The 20,473-nt window shown below is 34.4% G+C and overlaps 1 protein-coding gene across 1 annotated transcript; it reads right to left on the bottom strand.

Moving 5' to 3' along the window:
- Window positions 1-3,099: 3,099 nt before the first annotated feature.
- Window positions 3,100-20,114, bottom strand: LOC125661377 (uncharacterized). Its single transcript, XM_056146310.1, has 7 exons — window positions 19,987-20,114; window positions 19,591-19,698; window positions 18,470-18,521; window positions 16,472-16,735; window positions 15,073-15,149; window positions 13,242-13,295; window positions 3,100-9,143 (listed from the first exon to the last, which is right to left on the bottom strand). Exons 5-7 carry the CDS (start codon window positions 15,117-15,119, stop codon window positions 8,258-8,260), a joined length of 987 nt encoding a protein of 328 aa, XP_056002285.1. The 5' UTR covers window positions 15,120-15,149; window positions 16,472-16,735; window positions 18,470-18,521; window positions 19,591-19,698; window positions 19,987-20,114; the 3' UTR covers window positions 3,100-8,257.
- Between the last annotated feature and the right edge of the window lie 359 nt (window positions 20,115-20,473).

The raw sequence follows: 20,473 nt of genomic DNA, 5'->3' as shown, positions 1-20,473 counted from the left end.
TGATAATGACGATGACGACGATGGTGATAATGACGATGATGATTGTCACAATTTGAGTTTGTTTTATTATGCTTGTTATGGCGTTCCATAGTTTGTTCTCATCATATAATCGTTACGGATAGTTGGTCACGGCTGTCAAACCGGTTTGTAAATGCTTACGTGTTAGTTCTGACCAGGCCGCGGAAGTGGGAAGGTGTGTCCTCCCAATGTGAGAAAATGATTGACCTGTGTGGTCAAGAGTTTTACCTTTGTGGTTTACTGGGCCTGCGTTGTATGTAAATTTTGCACGGGTGTTCGAATGATGTTCCTGTGTGGAAAATGAGAACACAATTTTGAGCATTTCGACAGTGGTGAGTGTGAACTGTTTATTTTTGTTTACGTTAGGAAATTTTGCTACTCTATTTAAATTTATGTAACCAGTTTATTTGTATTACACAATATACCCGACATGCGCAAGTTTTCAGTATATAATGTATATGTAAAAACCTCGACTGTTACTGTGTAATTATAGGTGACCAGCTGTGTGTGTTATTGTATGGCTCGAGCAGGTGCTCGCAACATGTATAACATGGCGTTCTGAGATATTTGAAGAGAGTTGAGTTTGGAGAACGACCTATAGAAATACAGGAAATACGTTTACGGCTACAGAAACGTTGAGCGAGTGATGGACAAAGTGTCACCACGTGTATGAATACAGCCAACGACTGTTGTGTAAAGTGTGGTAACTCTTTAGTCAACGTATTTTGTTTCGCCATCCTGTGTAACGTATTTCGAATTCGAGAGACAAGTCTGCTGGTTTTCTTACATAAGGCAACATAACGTAACATCTAGCTTTAGTCGGGTACACATGTAATCGTCTGTAAATTCATATTTTTTGTTGTTTTGTTATATTTTTGTTTTGTTTTTGTGTGTATGTGTGTTGTTGTGTGTATGCGTGTGTATGAGTGTAGATGTTACTTGCTATATCAGTGAGCACGATAATAAACTTATTTGCACATACTCTTGATCTTTCTTCAAAGAACGGTTTGCAGCGAGGGATTATTTCCATGCCTTTATCACAGATTGTGACAATGATAATGGGTTTGTCATTGGTGGTGATATACAGTGATTGCGTTATTTTTGTAACTGAAGGTAATGACTTAAAGAAAGATGAACTAAGCATATGTTTCAGTCTTAGCTTGTTACATCTTAATTTGTTCATGGTGGAATATCCACAACAGATGATACTGATTAAGTCATATCTTGTGCTTCATTATTAGCTTGCCTCTTTTTGTATTCTTATGAAGTAGAATTTATTCAAAAGCTTTTACATGAGAAGAAAAAAAATCTTTGGCTGTAGCCTTTACATTAAGATATATCGACGACGTTTTATCCATTTACAATACTCATTTTCATTCCTGAGCCACAGGGGAGGGCAAAAATTGCCAAAGATGACCAATTGTAAAATCCTCTTTTCTAGTTCCAAACATCTGAAAGAAAAAATATATACTTGGCTTTGCATAGCAGGAAACGCAAATACATGGTTGTGTGAAGCTGGGGACATAAGTACATAGTTATGTGAAGCAGGAAGTCTTTGAATGAAAATTTCAATGACCCCGTAACAGCGGTTTACTCTCTAGGACGTATAGTAATACTGTATGTAACGTTCAACAAGAGGTACGCGGACCTTAATGGTCACCTGAGTATCAGAACCCATAAATAACCCATACAGGGAGAGTCACATTTGCACATCAGCCTCAATATAGTTTTTTGTGCATAATATTCCCTTTTTTGATACATTTTCATTATGTGGCCATATTGACCTTGCTCAAGGGCGTTAATCCTGATTTTCTACAATTTAATATAGTTTCACTAGGTGGTCATGTTGGACCTGCCCACGGACCTGAACCCCTGACCCATGCATTTCGCAATTTAGGTAGAAAGCTTCATCGACATGATAATCATACATTTAGTTTTTTTTCTAAAATGAACTTGGGAGTAGAGAATGTTGTCTGTTTGCTTGTTTTACGATTAGATCTTTTGCCTAAAAATAACGGGGAAAATTAAAATAAAAAAAAATTGATAAATATTACGTTTAGTGTAATTGATGTACCTGTATATGAACCGATGATTTCAATACGATTTGTTTTCTTTTAAAATACCGCACAATAGTTAAGAAATATATAATATTTTATATGGTTATCTCGTCATAATGTACGGGTCCATGCGTGTGGTTTAAACCAAGGGGTTAAAAAGAACGCGGTTCTGAATTCCTCTTGCCGAAACAACACTTACAAAGTTTATAATTAACAGGTTAATTGATACTTATTAATCCCTTCATTTTTTGAGATTGAAATGCAGGAATATTTTTAATGACTTACAACCTTGCTTTAAAACTTACAAACATCGATCAACCAATTGATTAGACAATGAACAATATGCAACAAACCCGCACTTACAGCAATGAACCATTATCAATACCTCGTTTATTGTTTACACCCGCTATGTATAGGTACACATATGTACATCCTTCACTTTGCCGCTCCATTGACCACATATCGCCGTTCACTCCAATGAACAGATATTAGGGGCGGGTCCAGGAATTACGGTCAGGGAGGGGGCCTCAACCCCCTCCCTCCACACTAAGGTCCATATCTGCCACTGCTAAACAATATACCACGCTTTACCTTTCATTTCAACATTTTAGGGGGGGGGGACTGCTGCGCCCCTTTTAAATTCGCCACTGGATATCGCCGTAAGACATTTTCTAATTCTGTATGTAATAAATTATATTTTTGCAAACTTAGGGCGGAAACCCTCGTTCCTGCCACCCCTTTGCAGACGCCCTTCTTTGGGAATGCCTTGACATTGATTGAGAGTACATCTTTCAGTCACAGTAATTGTAAAGCTGATTAACTATTGTGATATACAGTATATTTTGAATCCTGTGACGTTTCCGGTTGTAAAGGTTGCGTTTTACACTCAGCGATGTTTCAGTCATGTTAGATTATAGACGTTTTTTTAATTCTGTGGCGACATGGGATTATGCTAAAGTAATGGTATTTGGCTTCATCACCCTTTGTACTACGAACATCCAACTAATCATGTCATGAAAGATAAAAAGGTTTTTATAAATGTTTATTAGCAAAACTTCACTTCAAAATACATGTAAAATGAAATTCAATACAAAGTATTGCATTGTGTCAGCATTAAAAGTATATTCCTTAGTTGTAAAGAATCATCACCTATCTAATAACACTTGAATACATCATCGATTTTAAACAATATACAAGATTGATGAATTGGGGAGAATCACGAAACTATAATGTACTCATGGATGATAAAAATCTACATGGAGAAACTAGAGACAATTTATGCTGATTCATGCTGCACAATCTCACAGCAGCTGAGTAAGGATCAATTAGGTCGACACTAATGTAGTGATGAAAAATTTCATTTATTGAAAATGACGAAAATCATGAAAAATATATAAACCATAATAGGGAATCAGACTAACAGCTAATCACACAATGTGAAATGATATTACAATATGCCGATCCCCTAACATTACAGCTGTACAATGTATTTGCACAAAAATACAAACTACATAAAGTATACAGCAAAAAGATGGCACATCTAAAATAAAGATTAGTCATGTAAATGTAAGTAGGGGTGGAAAGCTGGGGTGGCGGTGGTGGCTGGTATGCTGAAATTTTATGCTACAACAGTTGGTAAAGTGAGAATGATCAAATATTCAATGATCACTTAAAGACCTGCATCATATCACGTGATCATGAAGATCAATTTCTATTGGATATTAACATTTGGAGGGTTGATATTAGACAATGGAAAAGTTTGGAATTACATAGCCAGCTACAGAAAAACCGCAGCTCCTAAGAATTGGGAAAATAACATAACATGCCACCTGACACCTGCATGGCCAGCTGCAGGGATTACCAGGGAATTGTCTACAGCATTGACCAAACTAAAAGGTTATCAATACAATTAAATAGGTATATTTACTCACTTATATTTCCCACCAAAATCCTAATTCAAATTGGTATATCTACTTACTACTATACAATAATATACAACAAAACAGCATTCAAAACATACATGTAATTATTTACATAATAGTTGTATGTCATAGCAAATAACACAGTAAACACAGGTCCCTACATGGTGATAATGGAGGTAATTTAGACAAGAAACAATTATATTGGGTACGTTATACGATATCGGCGACGCCTGTTATACAGATATGACGTCATGATATCTCTATAATACGAACAACTTAGAAACTTGATCCGATTCTGTATAATAAAAAAAATATATCCATTTCGATGCTCTTTGAGAGAGGTATGACTATGTTTTCACATAAGGAAATATGAATATGGGACGTTTACATATATTATGAAGAAAACATTGGTGGAGGAAGAAAAATAGCAATCAACTGTTTATAATATATGTACCTATAACTGGCGGTTTCTACGCTTTCTATTCCATATATAATACAACTCAAAAGTTCCTTCACTAATGAAATACTTTATATAATATGATTACATGCACTATATGACTATTTTGAACCGACCCTAGAATCGGAACCCTGATGTTATTCAATTCAGAATTGTGTTACATCCACTGTCTTCTTTTCCTTTATATGCATTTACTTTCTCTGCAGCATTAGTAACTTAGAGAAGCCTTTCAAATGATACAGACATTAGTAACTATAATTTTGGTTCAGCCTTGGAACCGCTGGGGTCATGAAATTTACAATCTTGGTAAAGGGCTGCTTTTTCTAGATATATATTCAATTTCTATCCCGTATTAGTAGCATTAAGAGGTAGTATTTAAATAGTTTACACATGAGCACTATGAAGTTTGGACCCATCCTGGAGTCAGAACCTCTTCGCCTGGAATAATGAAATTTACAATTTTTAACAGCTGTCTTCCTGCTCTACATGACCATGGTTTTAGATGTTCTTAAAGAAGAGAATATTTTTGAAAATTCGTACATTTTGACAAAATTTGTCCCACCCATAAAACCATGGAGGTACACAGGTCTTGGAAATTGACGCAAAAACACGTTATGCCAAATTCGAAAAGAATATAAAGAGTTGTAATCAAGAATAGATTTTAAAATATTCAATTGTTAAGACATTTAATCACTATAGCTATTTTGGCCCCATTTTGGAACAAAAACCTTTCTCCTTGGATCCCGCAATTCACAACTCTGCTAAAGGACTATCCGCTCCTTCAATATGTGTATTAAGTTTTAATTTAGTATTAATAACATTAAATATGTTATCTAAATGTTTTAAACAGAAAGACAGATTTAGCCTCGCCCTGGAATTAGAACCTCTGCCTCGGGAGACATGGAATTTTCAATTTTGGTAGACGTGTTCATGGTTTTTTCCCCTTATAGATGGGCAGTTATAGTGAAGAACGTTTTTGAAAGTGATCCATACTTGGAGGTATTTGCCCCACCTCTAATGGAACGAGGTCAGAAGTCCTGAAATTTACACTTTATGACCCCTTGTCTCAGAGATGCGTCAGACTAAATTTGAATAGAATTGGAAGGGTAGTTTATATGCATATATCTAGTTATTGATTAACAGTGGTAGACCAAGTTTGCGTTTAACCAATCAAACATTACAATCATATTATTCGTTTACAATATATGTCAAACCACATTAAGCAAACATACAATTCATATGAAAAAAATCTAAGTGCTACTTATTTCATCAGTCACAGCTATATATATGTATTCTGATCTGCATAATCATTGTAAGTTACATTATCTATGAACATACAAATAATAGGGATTACATTTGTCTTAAAAAGTTTTACCTTGTCACTCAGCCAAAAAATATGGATCAAATATACATATGTAGCATCCGAAACCTCGTTACATGTCAACTGGTTAAACACAATCATTATAGTACAGTGTTATAATTCTAAACCATACTGTGTATCTTATTAAGACCAAAAATCGAAATTCTAAAACGCACATCCGGAATTAGAATTTTAAAGAAATTGTAATTAAAATATTTATATAGCGCCCTATCAACTTTAGTTCTTTAAAGGGCTTTACAAATGTGAGAGAGAAAAATGATATAAAACCGATGTGCATATTCATGTGGATAGACTATTCATAGAGTCAGAATTAATATGCATAATTATATAATTAATATATAGCGCCTAATGTCATGATATAATTACCTTAACGAAAAGTGAAGATAACGAACAGTGATCAATCCCATAACTCCTGAAAGCAATGCAAAATAGAGAGTTGGGTTAAACACGGACCCCTGAATATACCAGAGGTGGGATCAGGTGCCTAGGAGGAGTAAGCATCCTATGTCGACAGGTCACACCCGCAGTGAGCCCGATATCTTGTTCAGGTAAACGGAGTTATCCGTAGTCAAAATCACTGTACCAAGAACGGCCTAATAATCGGCATGAAACACGTCAGCCAGTATTTGGCCCAATGATAGGTTGTATAGGCAAACTAGATCGGTATAACATAATAATAATAATAACACATGTAACAATTTAAAACAAACCATAGGGATAATTAAATACATAGAAAGGACATAAGTATAATAACAAACTACAGTTCAAATAGCAACTGAAGGTTTTTTAAATATTAAAAACGCATGACAAGGGGCAATTTCAGTTCTAGCTCGATTAAAAAATAAACACAAAGAAAACAAAAATAACATATTGTGCATGAACTCGACTTCATTATCGGCTTAATTACATTTGTAAGAAAGACAGTTTTATGAATGAGTGTTCTGCTTGAGAAAATACATGTACATCACGCATATTCATAAATTTACAACATCTGAGTCTTATTTGTTACGTACATTTCAAACTTGAATTACTATAGTACATGTCATGCGCCATAAATGGATGTATAACACATATTTGATGAATTATAAATCGTAGAATCATGTATATCAATAAGAATTCCTTCCGCTACAAAGAATGATCATTTCCATTTTTTTCTATAATTCGTTTAAAGAGGTTCACACGTGAAATTTGGAGCACTGTCAAATCTTGGAAGGTGTATTTTGTATTTCTACATTGAAGGGGAGTAGGGAAATTAAAAAGGATATCTTGGGTCGCAATTTTTATTATTGAGTTACAGTGTTCTAAACATGACCTTTTGCACCTAAAATATACTCGAGATATGTTCAATTTGCATGTTGATGTCAACACAGCATAAGCAACACAAACCCATCATTACATAAAATAGATACAAAATCGTGTATTCTAATACGACAGATCAAAAAAGTTTGATACTAGAAATGGAAATAAATAATGACCTTTCTGCACTTAATATATATGTACGAAGAATTTCACGTTATCAAATTTGCGTTTTAAAAGACATATTAGGAGTAATGTCAATTTCTAAAATTTCACATTATTATCAAGGTCTTGTCTTAAATTCTAGAATGGAACTTTAAAAAGTGAGGCTTAGAGATCACAATTCTAAATTACTCGCAAAAATACTGTTTTTTATACAAACTGTCCAGTAAATTGTTCAAACTTTCATACGAATTGGTGTTTTATTTGAAAAAAAAATATATCGACCAAATTAAATCACTAAATTACAACATTTTAATTAGTTCCAAATCTCAACTATTTGTATCATAAATTGTGAAACTGAAATACACGTATATAAGTTCTAAAGTAGAAGATATATTGGATGAAACAGAAACTGTAGAATCATGCAGATTTAAAACATTTTGATCAATCCTTTCACCACAAAAAATACTCACTGCCAAACCCGTTCCAAATTTGCATTCACACATCTTTTTTCTCAACTGAAAAGGGTTTAGTAATAAATGTGTAATATATTTGCACCAATGGGATCAGTATTGAACCCTTGAATACTTAGTTGTTGCATCCTGTGCCGTTGTGCTCAAAAGCTAAGGAGCTAACTTCTTTAAGAGAATTGCACAGGGCAGGGGCAATTCACAAATATCTAACGTATATTTCCGCAGATATAATGAACATTGATCTAGTGCCTACATAGCCATTAGGGTCCTTCGGATAAGGATCTTTCCCTGCTCAACAGCCGGTAAGCGCTGAGCATAGGCCTAAATTCTGCAGCCCTTCACCGGTAGTGGTGACGTCTCCATATGAGTGAAATATTCTCGAGCAGGACATTAAACAATATTAAATCAATCAAGCCTTAGGCAGGGTAAAGAAGACTGAACTAGATATAAATCTTGTGACCTTTCAGTACTGAAGGACATTAAAACTGATTTCATATTTCATCGAATTCAATAACCGCCCCTGTTTGACTTTTAAAACGATCCACTGCTCTCTTCAACCCGATTGCAATAGATTCGTTGCTTGCGCTTGCGCACTCTGCTTGCGGAAGATCCAACTGATCTCCATAAACCATTCCGATAGCATGATGTTCATTTCCTATCTTGGTTAATACGATAGCTCCACTGTCTCCTTCATCTGAGAATTTCCTGTCCTCATCATCAGTGGCCTTCGGCACAATGATCATTACGTCACCACCAAAAATCTCAAAATCATCGATCTTTTGGATAAATCCCTCTGTTTTTCCTGTTGTTGCTCCGTATTTGAAAACTTTTCGGTATGTCAGAACTGCCCTCGAGAGTTCATCAACAATGACATTTTTCTTCAGAATGCTTCTTTGCAGTTTTGTTAATACAGAATTATTTAACAAGACAACCGATACGTCATGCAAATTTGAACTATGCTTATCTTTCACAATTGGCCAGATGCATATACCAATCCTCTTGATGTCATCATTAACAGAAATATTTGCAATTTCTCCATCAGAAATGATATGTCCTGAAGACAAAACAACCACCTCTGAACTAACTGACAAATCTTCGGGACGAGTGCGTCGCATTTCGCCAAATATTCCTATCGTGCCGCTCCTACAGTTATCTTCATTTCTGTTTAACAGATAACCTCCACATTTGACATTGCAATGTGGATGAAAAGACGAACTTTTTACTGTGTGAAATATGACCTTTCCAACAAAATTCTCTTTGATGAATTTCCTAATTGGTACCATTTGCTTTTCGTTCTGTGTTACAGCTTGTTCGATTTCTAAGATACACAAAGTGTCACCACAAAGCCTATATCCAATGACTCCAAATGGTTTTCCACTGAAAGGATATTGAAATTAATTTTCATGAAAATCTGTCTTGATAGAGTATGCGTAACTGTGCTCATTTCGTGATTAAAGGGAAAGGTAACCCTAACCACATTGTTATTTATTAATAAAGTATTACTTACTGATATCATAAATGACAGTCTTTAACAACAAAAATATTTGCTTAACAATTAAATCAATATTAATCTATCTTATATTTTAAATTACCCGCCGCTAAGAGAACGGTCATTGAAATTTAATTTATTACGTAACACCGTCGGTTCCGGTTTATTTTATCAGCAGCACTGTAAATATGACAAGTCACGAACAGTTAAGTTTGAAGTCGTATAGATTTGAGCCCGTTCTTTGGAAAGAGGAATTTAAGAAAATAAGACGTTCAGTCGAGTCGCAGACCAGGCAGGTGGTACTCGTTTCTTCATACATGTACATGTCTCAAACCTCAACTTGTCATTACGCAAATGATGGATCCACAGTTTATATAGTATTTCCTTTTCAAATAACATTGTTGGGTCAGGAATTTCGGGGGGGGGGGGGACTTTTTTCACACCTCCCCTTCGCATTAGTGTAATTAACTGTTTGACAAGAAGACATCCACCTATTTAAAATGTATTCTTAAAATCTACAACATGCGGATCTTTGATGATCTTAGAATCTCATGAAAACCGGAATAGACGGTGTGATGTCAAAATTATTGATTTATGTGGTCTTGAATACAAACGAGTTCAGTTTCATGGCAGCCTCTATAGATGGCGGAAATTTCAATTTTAACGTTTTAAAATTAGTACAGAAGCTTATCTAGGCCATGTATCAACAAAATAATATGACAAATCTTGATCATATAATTAATCTTATCATTTATTATGTAAAAAAAAAAACTGGGTTGGGTTGCCTTTCCCTTTAAGGAATTTTCTTTCTAATATATAACAATCATTTCTTTTAAAGTAGGGGTCTAGTAGCGTGACGTCATGTCCGGATCGAACTCCGGCATTGGTTCACGTACTATTATTATCAAACGTATTTTTACATTTACCTGGATGTTTTTGTTTAAATTTAGTAAAATGAATACAATAACACTCAATCACTTATATTTGAGTAGACTATGGCTCCAATTTTCTTTCCATTTTTTGTCATCTAATTCACACATAAAACCAGAGGTACATATTTGTTTAATTGATATACAGGGGTATTTCATGTTAAAAGTATCTGTAAATAAAAAAAAAATCATGATATGCAATAATGCAGTTGTGGAGTTAAATAAAAAAATTCTGCACTTGCTATATATTTGTTATGTTGTTATATATTTGTTATCTTCTATTATGCGAAAATCATCTTCAAAATGGCTATTTTGGCCAAAAAATGTAAATATAAATTGAGATGCTGTGAAAATATTATGCTGAGAAAGGGCAGACTTTTAAATGTATTTTATCAAGCATTCATGTGTGAACATAATATGTGAGTTTGAATGAAAAATCACAAGTCAAATTTTTAAAATATTCATATTAGTGGTGTTGCAATGCCGTATTTTTGACTGCCGAGGGCCTGTATTGAGTTCAATTTTGTACCACCATTATTAAAAAAAACATGAAACTGTGTTAAAATTTCACTTTTAATTATTTAGTAAGACATATGTATGTCATATTTGAGGAAAAAAATTGCAGCATCATACCTCAAACAAAGTTTTATGGACATATTCTAGGACTTCTTCAATGAATTCTGATATTGCTGTTTGACAAATGGGGGTACACGTAATAAAAATACCATAATGTACTCATTATACTGACAATCTCCCATTTTTTTTTTGGTTTTTATCATACCCTCAAATGAACAATCCAAGTATTTAAACTTAAATTTTTGAGAAATCACAAGTATGTCCTGGACTAGGGACCTACCTTAATGATACATTTCTCTGATATATCTTTTTTCTACCTCACATGTTGTTGTTTTTTTTTTTTTTTTTTTTTAGGTTTTATCCGTAGATTGAAAAAAAATATTAACAAATAACATATGGCAATCGGCTATCGGGAATTCAAAATGGTGACTTATGCAAAATAGCAAAACGGTCATATTCCTGGCAATAGCCTAGTTTTCTGTATTTTATGAGGTCGAGACAGGATACTAATTGATATATTGATATTACAGGAATTTGAACAGGCTCGTTTAAAGTCAGCATTTTGCAAATTATATGGTTACTTTATCAATTTACCTTACTAAAGGAACTTGAAATCGCATCAAGTGTTGTCTGATGTGTTTCATACGGATCGTTAGACTGTTCTTTACAGTGATTTTGTCTACGACCACCGCGGTGGACGAGAGGTTAGAGCGTTCGCCCCGCATGCGGAAGGCCGGGGTTCGAATCCCGGCCGCGACAGATCTAAGTAGTTAAAACAGGTTGTGACAGTTCCATCGCCCAACGCTCGGCATCAAGTGTGAATGTCACGGGTCCTCGGATATGACCTTAAAAACGGATGGCCGTAAGCGCCGAGGATAAGCCTGAATTTGAAGCCCTTAACCCGTCTTGGTGACGTCTCCATAGGAGTGAAAAAATGTCGAGCGAGACGTTAAGCAAGATACAATCAATCAATCTTCTACGGATTATTCCGTTTACCTGATTAAGTTAAACAATATACAACTATTCATCCTTATCGAAATATAGGGATTAGTGTGGGTATGACCGGTCGACAGGAATGTTTACTCCTCCTCGGCAGCTGATCCCATCTCTGGTATGTCCAATGATCCGTGTTTGTCCAACTTTTAGTTTTGTATTCCTTGTAGGAGTTATGCCATTGATCACTTGTTCATTATCTTCACCTTTCATTATTTGGTTCACAAAAATCCCGATAGTCTACATTCGAGAGTAAAACACAAGATGCCTTACACCGCCATTTATGTACAACAAACACAAGGATTGAAGCGTATATTTGATATGGTACCGTATAAGTTTTACATTATGACCCCTGGGTCGAGGCCTCTGCTGGTGGACTGTTAGTCCCCGAGGGTCTGTACAGCACAGTAGCTAAGTACTTCGTTACTGGCTTGAAAATACGGACGTATATTCAATTGCTGTTACAAAATTTAGAAATTCATTTCAAAATTAAGGATTATCTCCCTCATGCATAGCTCTTATCCTTTGACGAATTTGGCTCCACTTTTTCGGCACGCTGATTTTGGCTATATTTAGCTCTAAAACTTCATAGTTATTTCGGATTTCAAAGATTTCGGTTGAGCATCACTGAAGAGACATTATTTGTCGAAATACGCATCTGGTGCATCAAAATTGGTACCGTATAAGTTTTACATGAAATCTCCACAATTTTAATGAGTAATGAAGCGGATACTGTCCAACAATATAACAATCGTGATGTTGTTTGTGCAATGATTGATTTATTACTTTACGCCCCATCGAAAAAATTTCACTCATTGAAACGTCACCAGTTTTAAATGAAGTACCACAAATTTAGACCTACGATTAGCGCTCATGGCCATAGCAGTGAGTGTTCTTTATCGTGCTAAGGCCTATCACGACAAGGGACCTCCGTTTTCAAAATCTTATCCAAAGACTCGTGATTTTCACGTCTAAACGCCGAGTTTTGCAAAGGAGCAATCAATTCCTTATATCTGAGGTTTGATGCGGCCTTCAACAGGGCGGGGCTAAATATTTGAAGACCTCCCTATTACGAAACGAACGTTGTACTACTGAGACCCCGCGCCCGACATTGCATGGAAACTGAATACGCTTTGAATGGATGAAAAACAACACACATACACCTATCAAAATATTCAGCTAATCAAATTGTCCTTTAAAACTTCGGACCTGTGTATGAGTGTTATATGAGATTAAGTTTTTTTTTAAAAAATACTCTATCTCCCCTTTGGGCGATATTGTATCAACCCATTTCTCTTATTTCTAGAATACCCTGCATCAAGTTCGGGAGAAATTAACCTACATATGTAGGCTAGTTATTTACTATAAAGAAGACGACAATCTAAAACGTAAACAAACTTATTATATTTAATCAGAGAGACAAATCGAGGCTTTTTGGACAGTTGGGATGATACACGTTCTAATAAATTCAATGCTTAGGTTACTTACCGTTTGATTTTTCTGATGCAAGCATGTGTCAATTTTGAGGTTGTTTTATGGTTTCTGAAATGAAGTTTTTCCATGAGAATATTCAGCTGAGACTTGTACAAACCGACTTGTCGTGTCATAACTTTCATTTCGATATCAGATAAAAAGTTCGACATTTTTTTTTTCCAATATGGTATACAATCCATCGTAGATGGCGCTTTTGTCCCCATTTGCTATGATGACGTTAGCAGCTAGGCAAGAGAAGCGATTCCTAACCAATGTTTTCTTCTTTTCAATGTCGTCTTCCGATTCAATGACGAAAAACAAACTCGATTTGTTGACATCTTTAACAGCACCCCTCACCCCCTTCATCAATATCTACATATAATTAAAAGGGAAATACTATTATTGATAGCATATGATGCCATATAAATAAAGAATCTTAATTCTATCATTATATAGCAGTCATTTATTAAATTATTCAAATCAAGGGTTTTATATTCACTATGGTTAATGAGGCTAGAAATTGTTTGCGAATATAAGTAATTATTTTATGAAACCATTGATTTTACAGTTATCACATTAAGGTGGTTCCATCCTCGTGTTACTAATGATTCAAAGTAAACAGGGTGTATTTATTTCAAAGTAAAACAGTTTAATGAAAAGGTGAAAACAACGAACCGTGATCAATCTCTAAACTGCTATATCAAATTAAGACCAGTGCAAACACTGATCCCTGGTTATACCAGAGGTGGGATAAGGTGCTTATATAATATGATTAACGACGTTAAGCATAGTTTATTATGATTATATACGTCATACATATTTTAAGGTGAATATAACGAACAGTGATCAATCTTATAACTCCTATAAGCAATACAAAATAGGGTTGGGCAAACACCAGAGGTGGGATCAGGTGCCTCAGAGGAGTAAGCATCCCTTGTCGACCGGTCACATTCGTCATGAGCCTGATATCTTGATCAGGTAATCGGAGTAATCTGTAGTCAAAATCAGTGTGCCAAGAACTGTCTGGCAATCGGTATGGAACAAGTCAAACAGCATTTGACCCAATGACAGGTTTCATTGGTAAACTAGATCGTTATAACGACCATACAATTTTCGAAATGCTGACAATAAACAAGAATTTCAAAACCCCTACAATATCAAGCTATTTGTCAGTAGCCTTATAATCTAATTATTTACCCAAGAAAATATTTAGGTTGCAGGCATTTTTGAAATATCAGACGTATATAAGCAAAAACACATTTTCGAAAAAAGAATCCGTTAATGGAGTTAAGAACGCTATAAGAGTATTTGATATGGATATCTGGAACCAGAGACGACAAATATAAGACAGGGCATATTGATCAATGTAGTTTCGGAAGAAATAACTACTTTTTGTTGTATCTTGTTGATTACAAGGAATATTATTTTTCGGAATATACCCGACTCAACCATATGTTTATTGTATCAATTGAACAACTCTTTTATAAAAGAAAGATTTCTAACATCTACGAAGTTTGAATTATCAAAGAATTTTCAAAAACCTTTCACATGACATGAAAGTGAATCCACCTTAATCGTACAATAAATAACAATATACAGGATCACATTTGTAATTTACACGCGGGTTGTTTAGTAACAGGTCAGTATATAATTTCATAATGCAATTAAACAATCATAATTACTGCAGCACGAAAACCAATATCAAACAAGCATTGGCATAACCTTTGGTCAAAATTCAGACTTAAATTTAAGGCTGCATGCTCTCCAGGTTTTTAATAATTCATTTTAGTTACATTGACGTTTATATCAATGGTATAAATGTATTTTATGTGACACTGATACATACCTCGTTATCCTCCCAAAATGATACCCCAAGATAACAAACAACAACATGGTCCTTTTCCTTCAGATGGTGTGTATCCACTATAATGAATAGCATACAACTTCAGATACAGATATGTGAGAAAGGTACAGGTATATCGTGAGATAATTTCACGTATACAGTGAAACTTCTCTAAACCGGCCGGCTCTCGGACAGTAAAAAACGGCCGGTTTAGAGGGATGGCCGGTATACCCATGATTTAGCAATTATAGACGTTTTATCTCAATATTCACAAAGTAGGTACTGTTAACTTTGATCTGGTGATATATGATCAATTATCGGTGGAGATTAAATAAGTCCGCTTGTACCTAAAGGTAATTATGAATTACAAGAAATATTCTCGCTGAAATCATCTAATTTAAAACTGAAAATCTATAACAGGATACATAAAGAAGACACAGAGGCCTATTATTGGAATTCCTCTTACCTATAAAAACTCTGTTTACATTCACCGCTTATGTCATTAACAATTTTGTTTTGACGTTTTTAAAAAGTACAGTAGTAAATATGAAATTATAATTTGAATATTTCTTTGGAATTTTAAGTCTATGGAAACCAAGAAAATTAATCTATCTTTTAATAATTATCATTAACAGTCATGGGCTTGTTCTTTATTAACTACCGCTTATATCCATATGATAGTATGGTGTAAAAATATGGCGTTTGATACTGTATTTATTCATTATGTTCCTAACTGGTTTTAACATTTTGTACTGAACGTGGAAGGGTCTCTTGGATTAGGTAAGTGGCAATCATCACCCTTGTGAGCACAGGTAAACAATAGAAATTAAAGAGGTCACTAGTGTTTTTCACACCTCCGGTGGATAATTTCCCACCTGGCCAGTCTGTCAGTCAATTTTCACACCTGGACAATATTGAACAATCTCTGGCCAAACTTTTCTTGTCTTCAAAAAGTGGCCGGTATGTTAAGGGTAAATTACACATGTTTGTTAACAAATGTACTTTCAAAAGTGGCCGATGTCCGGTTTACAGGGGTGGCCGGTTTTGTAAGACTTTCTTTGTAAGGAAATGTTAAGATTTCTGCCGGGACTTTGAAAATCGGCCGATATTCAGGGAGAACCGGTTTTCTGAGGGGCCGGTTTGGAGAAGTTTCACTGTATATGTATCATTATATATTTGATGCCGTTCATAATTTAAATTAGGAAAACAATCATTGAGACTATAGATTTTGAGATGTTTTAAAGAAAGGGTTTCAATGCATTTTTAATTTCTTATTATTCTTAAATAGAAATCAGAAATGGGATATCACGCAACTGTTAATCAAATAAATCACCGAATATACAACAGACAGAATTCCATTAAAATTCAGGATGCCTCTTCTCACATTTTTGCGGACCACTACCTGTGTTGAATGTTGTAGTTTCAGGATCAAAATCAAAAAGCTCCATGGATAAACCTTGCGCATTTTCTGAGTCGCCATGTATTAGTATCAGTCCATCTAATGGTTGACTGTCTTTCCTTAAGGCGAATATCCCTCTTGTTTTTTTTCCACAAAGCAAACGATTGTTCAGCAAGATATTTGTAAAGGTTGAGTTCTGGTGGCCCATATTCAAATGTAATGAGCGAATGTTGCAGTCTACTGCTTTTGTGTTTCCTTCTCGGTGGACTATAAATACACATTTTTCACCCTTAGTTGCCAAAGAAAAACGTGTGATTAGTTTTTATGTTCATTATAAATGTGAACATACATGCTTAGAATACTTTGCGGCATCATGTAAAATATGATATTTAGCGTTCAAATTAATTTTATCCCATTTTATAATATTGATGATATCTTTAATTACTCATGAAAGATGACGATAACGAACAGTGATCAATCTAGTTAAAGAGTAAGCATCCCCTGTCGACTGGTCACACTCGTTTCACAAAGTAATTTATTGGATGACTGATCACTATATATGAATATTTCCGTTTTCCAGTTATGTTGAAGAAGCAACTGTCTATTATGCCAAAAAGTCTAGTGTTTAATTTATCGTGAGGAATGGTCGTGTAGAGTGTTGAAAAGTAAAATGTTTTGATGTTGATTTGAAAAAAAAAAAGTTTTGCGATTTCAAGTTTACTAAACGTTCTTTATACTTTTTTTTTTAGAATCACATCACGTCTGGCATATGTAGTCGCACAGTACGTCTTGGATTTCTCCTTCACAGCTGTTAATATTTTCATGAGGACCAACGATAGCGGCTTGGTAGAACACTTACTAGATCCAGGAATGTATCTTTGTAAGGGTTGTTATGTAGTTTAGGAATACAGTTTAGGTACGGTAACCCATATTCATTGACTGGGATATGATGGAATGTTTCGATTAACTAATGTATTTGTTTTTCTAGACGTCGGAAAATTCTATAAATGTGACGTTATGAGTAATCAGTAATAAACTTATTTATTGAAATCTCCACCAGGATTTGCTGGTAAGGAAACTACTAGTAACTCATCAATGGTGTTATATCTCACGGTCAGTCAATACTTATTAATAGTTTATATTAGACTATATGAACATATTATGTTCATATACTATGAGTAGGGTCTTTTTTTAAATTGACAGTCATTTTAGAAAGAATATTCAATATAGATATGTTTGAACTCTCGTAGGAAAACGTCATAATAAGATATCCCTGTTCTTTCAACAACTACCTGTTGGTATTTAAATTCCAAGTACAGGTATAAAAATTTTAGTCGACAGAAAGTGATTTAGCTTTTAATACATATTTCACTTACAGGAAATTAGTGCCAAAAGCTAAACTTTTTTCAACAATTTTTCGGTTTAAATTTTAAGTACAAACACGCAAATTTAATCCAGAGAAAGTAATTTAGCGGTTTTTATTTTCAACAGATTTCAGTTATGGAAAATTATTGCAAAAAATCTAAACTATCCGTTTGTGTTTAATTTTTAGTACACGTATATAGTCGTGAGAAAGTAATTCTGGTTTTTTAACATATTTAACTTAGGGAGAAGTAGTGCAAAACGTATACTTGATGGGAAAATGACAGATTAATTATGATTTTAATTGCAAAGTACAGTCTTCGGTCAAAGCATGCGTGTGTAAATAACCAGTTGTATGAAAGTATGTAATATACATGCTCATCACATATTGTTTACGATACGAGATTGGAATACAATATCTATATACCGTACATGTAGGACTTATTTTGTAAACATTTTATATAATTTAGTTATGTTTGGGGAAAGTGTAGCACTAACCTCTGTAAATATAGCGCTAATTGTGATGAATTCTCCGAAGTTCGTTACACCAGAGAGCGAACATCAATAGTGATATTGCATGTATAAACATTAACAGATCCAATATAATGCATTATGCAAACGATATTTTGAAGATGTTACCTCAATTGTTGTCTTCGAATTTTACAAGGTGCTGGTGGAGTATCGCAAACACCTACAATAATTCATATAGAATTTATAATGGAAGATAACAATGATCAGTTCATCAATCATATAACCAATAAAACATGATTTTCAACAGATTATGGGATTTAAAATCACTCATTTTATCGATCTGGGATGATCATATAGTATAGTATTTTTGAGATTGATCACTGTTCGTTATCTTCACTTTTCATTGTATATCTGATATATAATTTCAAAATGTTCTTTCGCGGCGATGCATCGTTACCTCAAAAACACAACGTCAAAGAGTCATGTTTAACGATTTCTCAAAATATTCTCTCAGTTCACATACACCATCTGGCGCCTTCGAGATTTATCGTCTAAGTATGTAACGAGTTGAAACACTTCCACTTTCCAAATGTTGAATAGGTATTAATAGAAAAGATTGTGCCGAAGCTAACATCAAAGGTATACGATAATTCGGCAACAGTGACGTTCATAACGTTATTCATTCATTTGACAAGTCCTTCACAAATGTTTCGCTTTCTACCAGGACGTTCATCATCCAATATAGGCTTTACCGCAAGAAAATCATCTATACCATTTATACACTATATCACCATTCACTTTTGACACATTGTCCGCTTTTTCAATCATTTTAACAGTATCATATTCCCGGAGTGTGACTCAAAATTGTATGGTCATTCGCTGATGTGTGATTTCCCGCAACGTCAGTTTTTTTTATCTTCACGAAAGATAACTACATGTCTTCTGTAATCGATGTACATAAAATATCTGGTTATTCTCTTTAACAAATTCTGAGGGCATGTCTTACGCTAGATCATGTTGAGTGAAAGGTGAAGATAACAAACAGTGATTAATCTCATAGCTCCTATAAGGAATATAAAATAAAAGGAGTTGGACAAACACGGACCCCGGGATACACCAGTGGTGGGATTAACAATCCGTGTGACGTCATTGTATGACGTGATGTAGTGCATTTACTCCATATTTGCCTCGTAGGTGTTGAGTGTGAACGTACTGATTTTAAAATGAAAAAAAAGTATTGGTCCAATGTTTCTATAATAATATTTTTGACATATCAAATGTTTAGTTACCATGTTCAGTGCGTCTTCTCGTTACAATGCCTGTCATACTATCTGTGGATAACTACTCGATTCTCATATACCACCACTATTCAGCTCTTGGGATGACAGGTCTAAATCCTAATTCAAGAAATAGAAGACGAAAACACATTTTAGAACACATCCACTCTATAATGAAACGACTATAATCGGCTCATTGATATTATATTTCCCATCGAACATGAAAATTATTGTGTAAACTAAAACTAGCAAACGTATACATATAATATTGCAAAATCTACGCTGATATTAATTTATGTTAACACTTTATTGTAAACATATTACCAATGTCAACGAAAAATAAATTGTAATGTCATATGAGGTAAATTAATATGCTGATTACATTGTGTGTCAACGTTTCACACCCACCTTGAGCTTTATATTTTCATCAGAGTGTCCCAAGTCAAAATATAAATCAGTGTGTAAAGAATGACTAAGTATTGATATGAAACACTTCAGATACCAGTTGGTCCATAAAATGAAGGAAAGGAGGTAATGTGACGCTGCCAATCATACTATATAGCTTTCAATCTATAAATATATAAATGGCGCCATGTGAATTCCAACAGACTGTTGGAAGACCTGATCAACAAAGAACAGGGAGATATTGTTAATGAGGAGCTCTAGCATATTTTTTTTTAATTTCAACTTCAGAGTACTTGTGTGTGGAATCAGAGGGCTGCTTAACAATTGTTTGGATAACTGATCACTAGATATGCTTATTTGCGTTTTCCAATTTTTGTTGAAGAAGCAACTTTTTATAATGTTCAAAAATGTAGTCTTTAATTTATCTTCTGGAATGGTCACTTAAAGTGTTAAAAAAGTCATAGGTTTTGATGTTGTTGATTTGAGAAAA

The sequence above is a fragment of the Ostrea edulis genome, chromosome 8 (genome assembly GCF_947568905.1).
Source record: "Ostrea edulis chromosome 8, xbOstEdul1.1, whole genome shotgun sequence".
Classification (NCBI taxonomy): domain Eukaryota; kingdom Metazoa; phylum Mollusca; class Bivalvia; order Ostreida; family Ostreidae; genus Ostrea; species Ostrea edulis.
Note: the sequence above shows the minus strand (reverse complement) of the source record. Positions and strands in the feature narration are given on the sequence as shown.

Coding starts and splice junctions, on each gene's coding strand:
- LOC125661377 (XM_056146310.1), bottom strand. CDS start 15,119: ATGTTGTTGTTTGTTATCTTGGGGTATCATTTTGGGAGGATAACGAG. Junction 13,296..15,072: donor CATTTTGGGAGGATAACGAG/GTATGTATCAGT, acceptor ACTTCATTTCAG/AAACCATAAAACAACCTCAA. Junction 9,144..13,241: donor TGCATCAGAAAAATCAAACG/GTAAGTAACCTA, acceptor ATATCCTTTCAG/TGGAAAACCATTTGGAGTCA.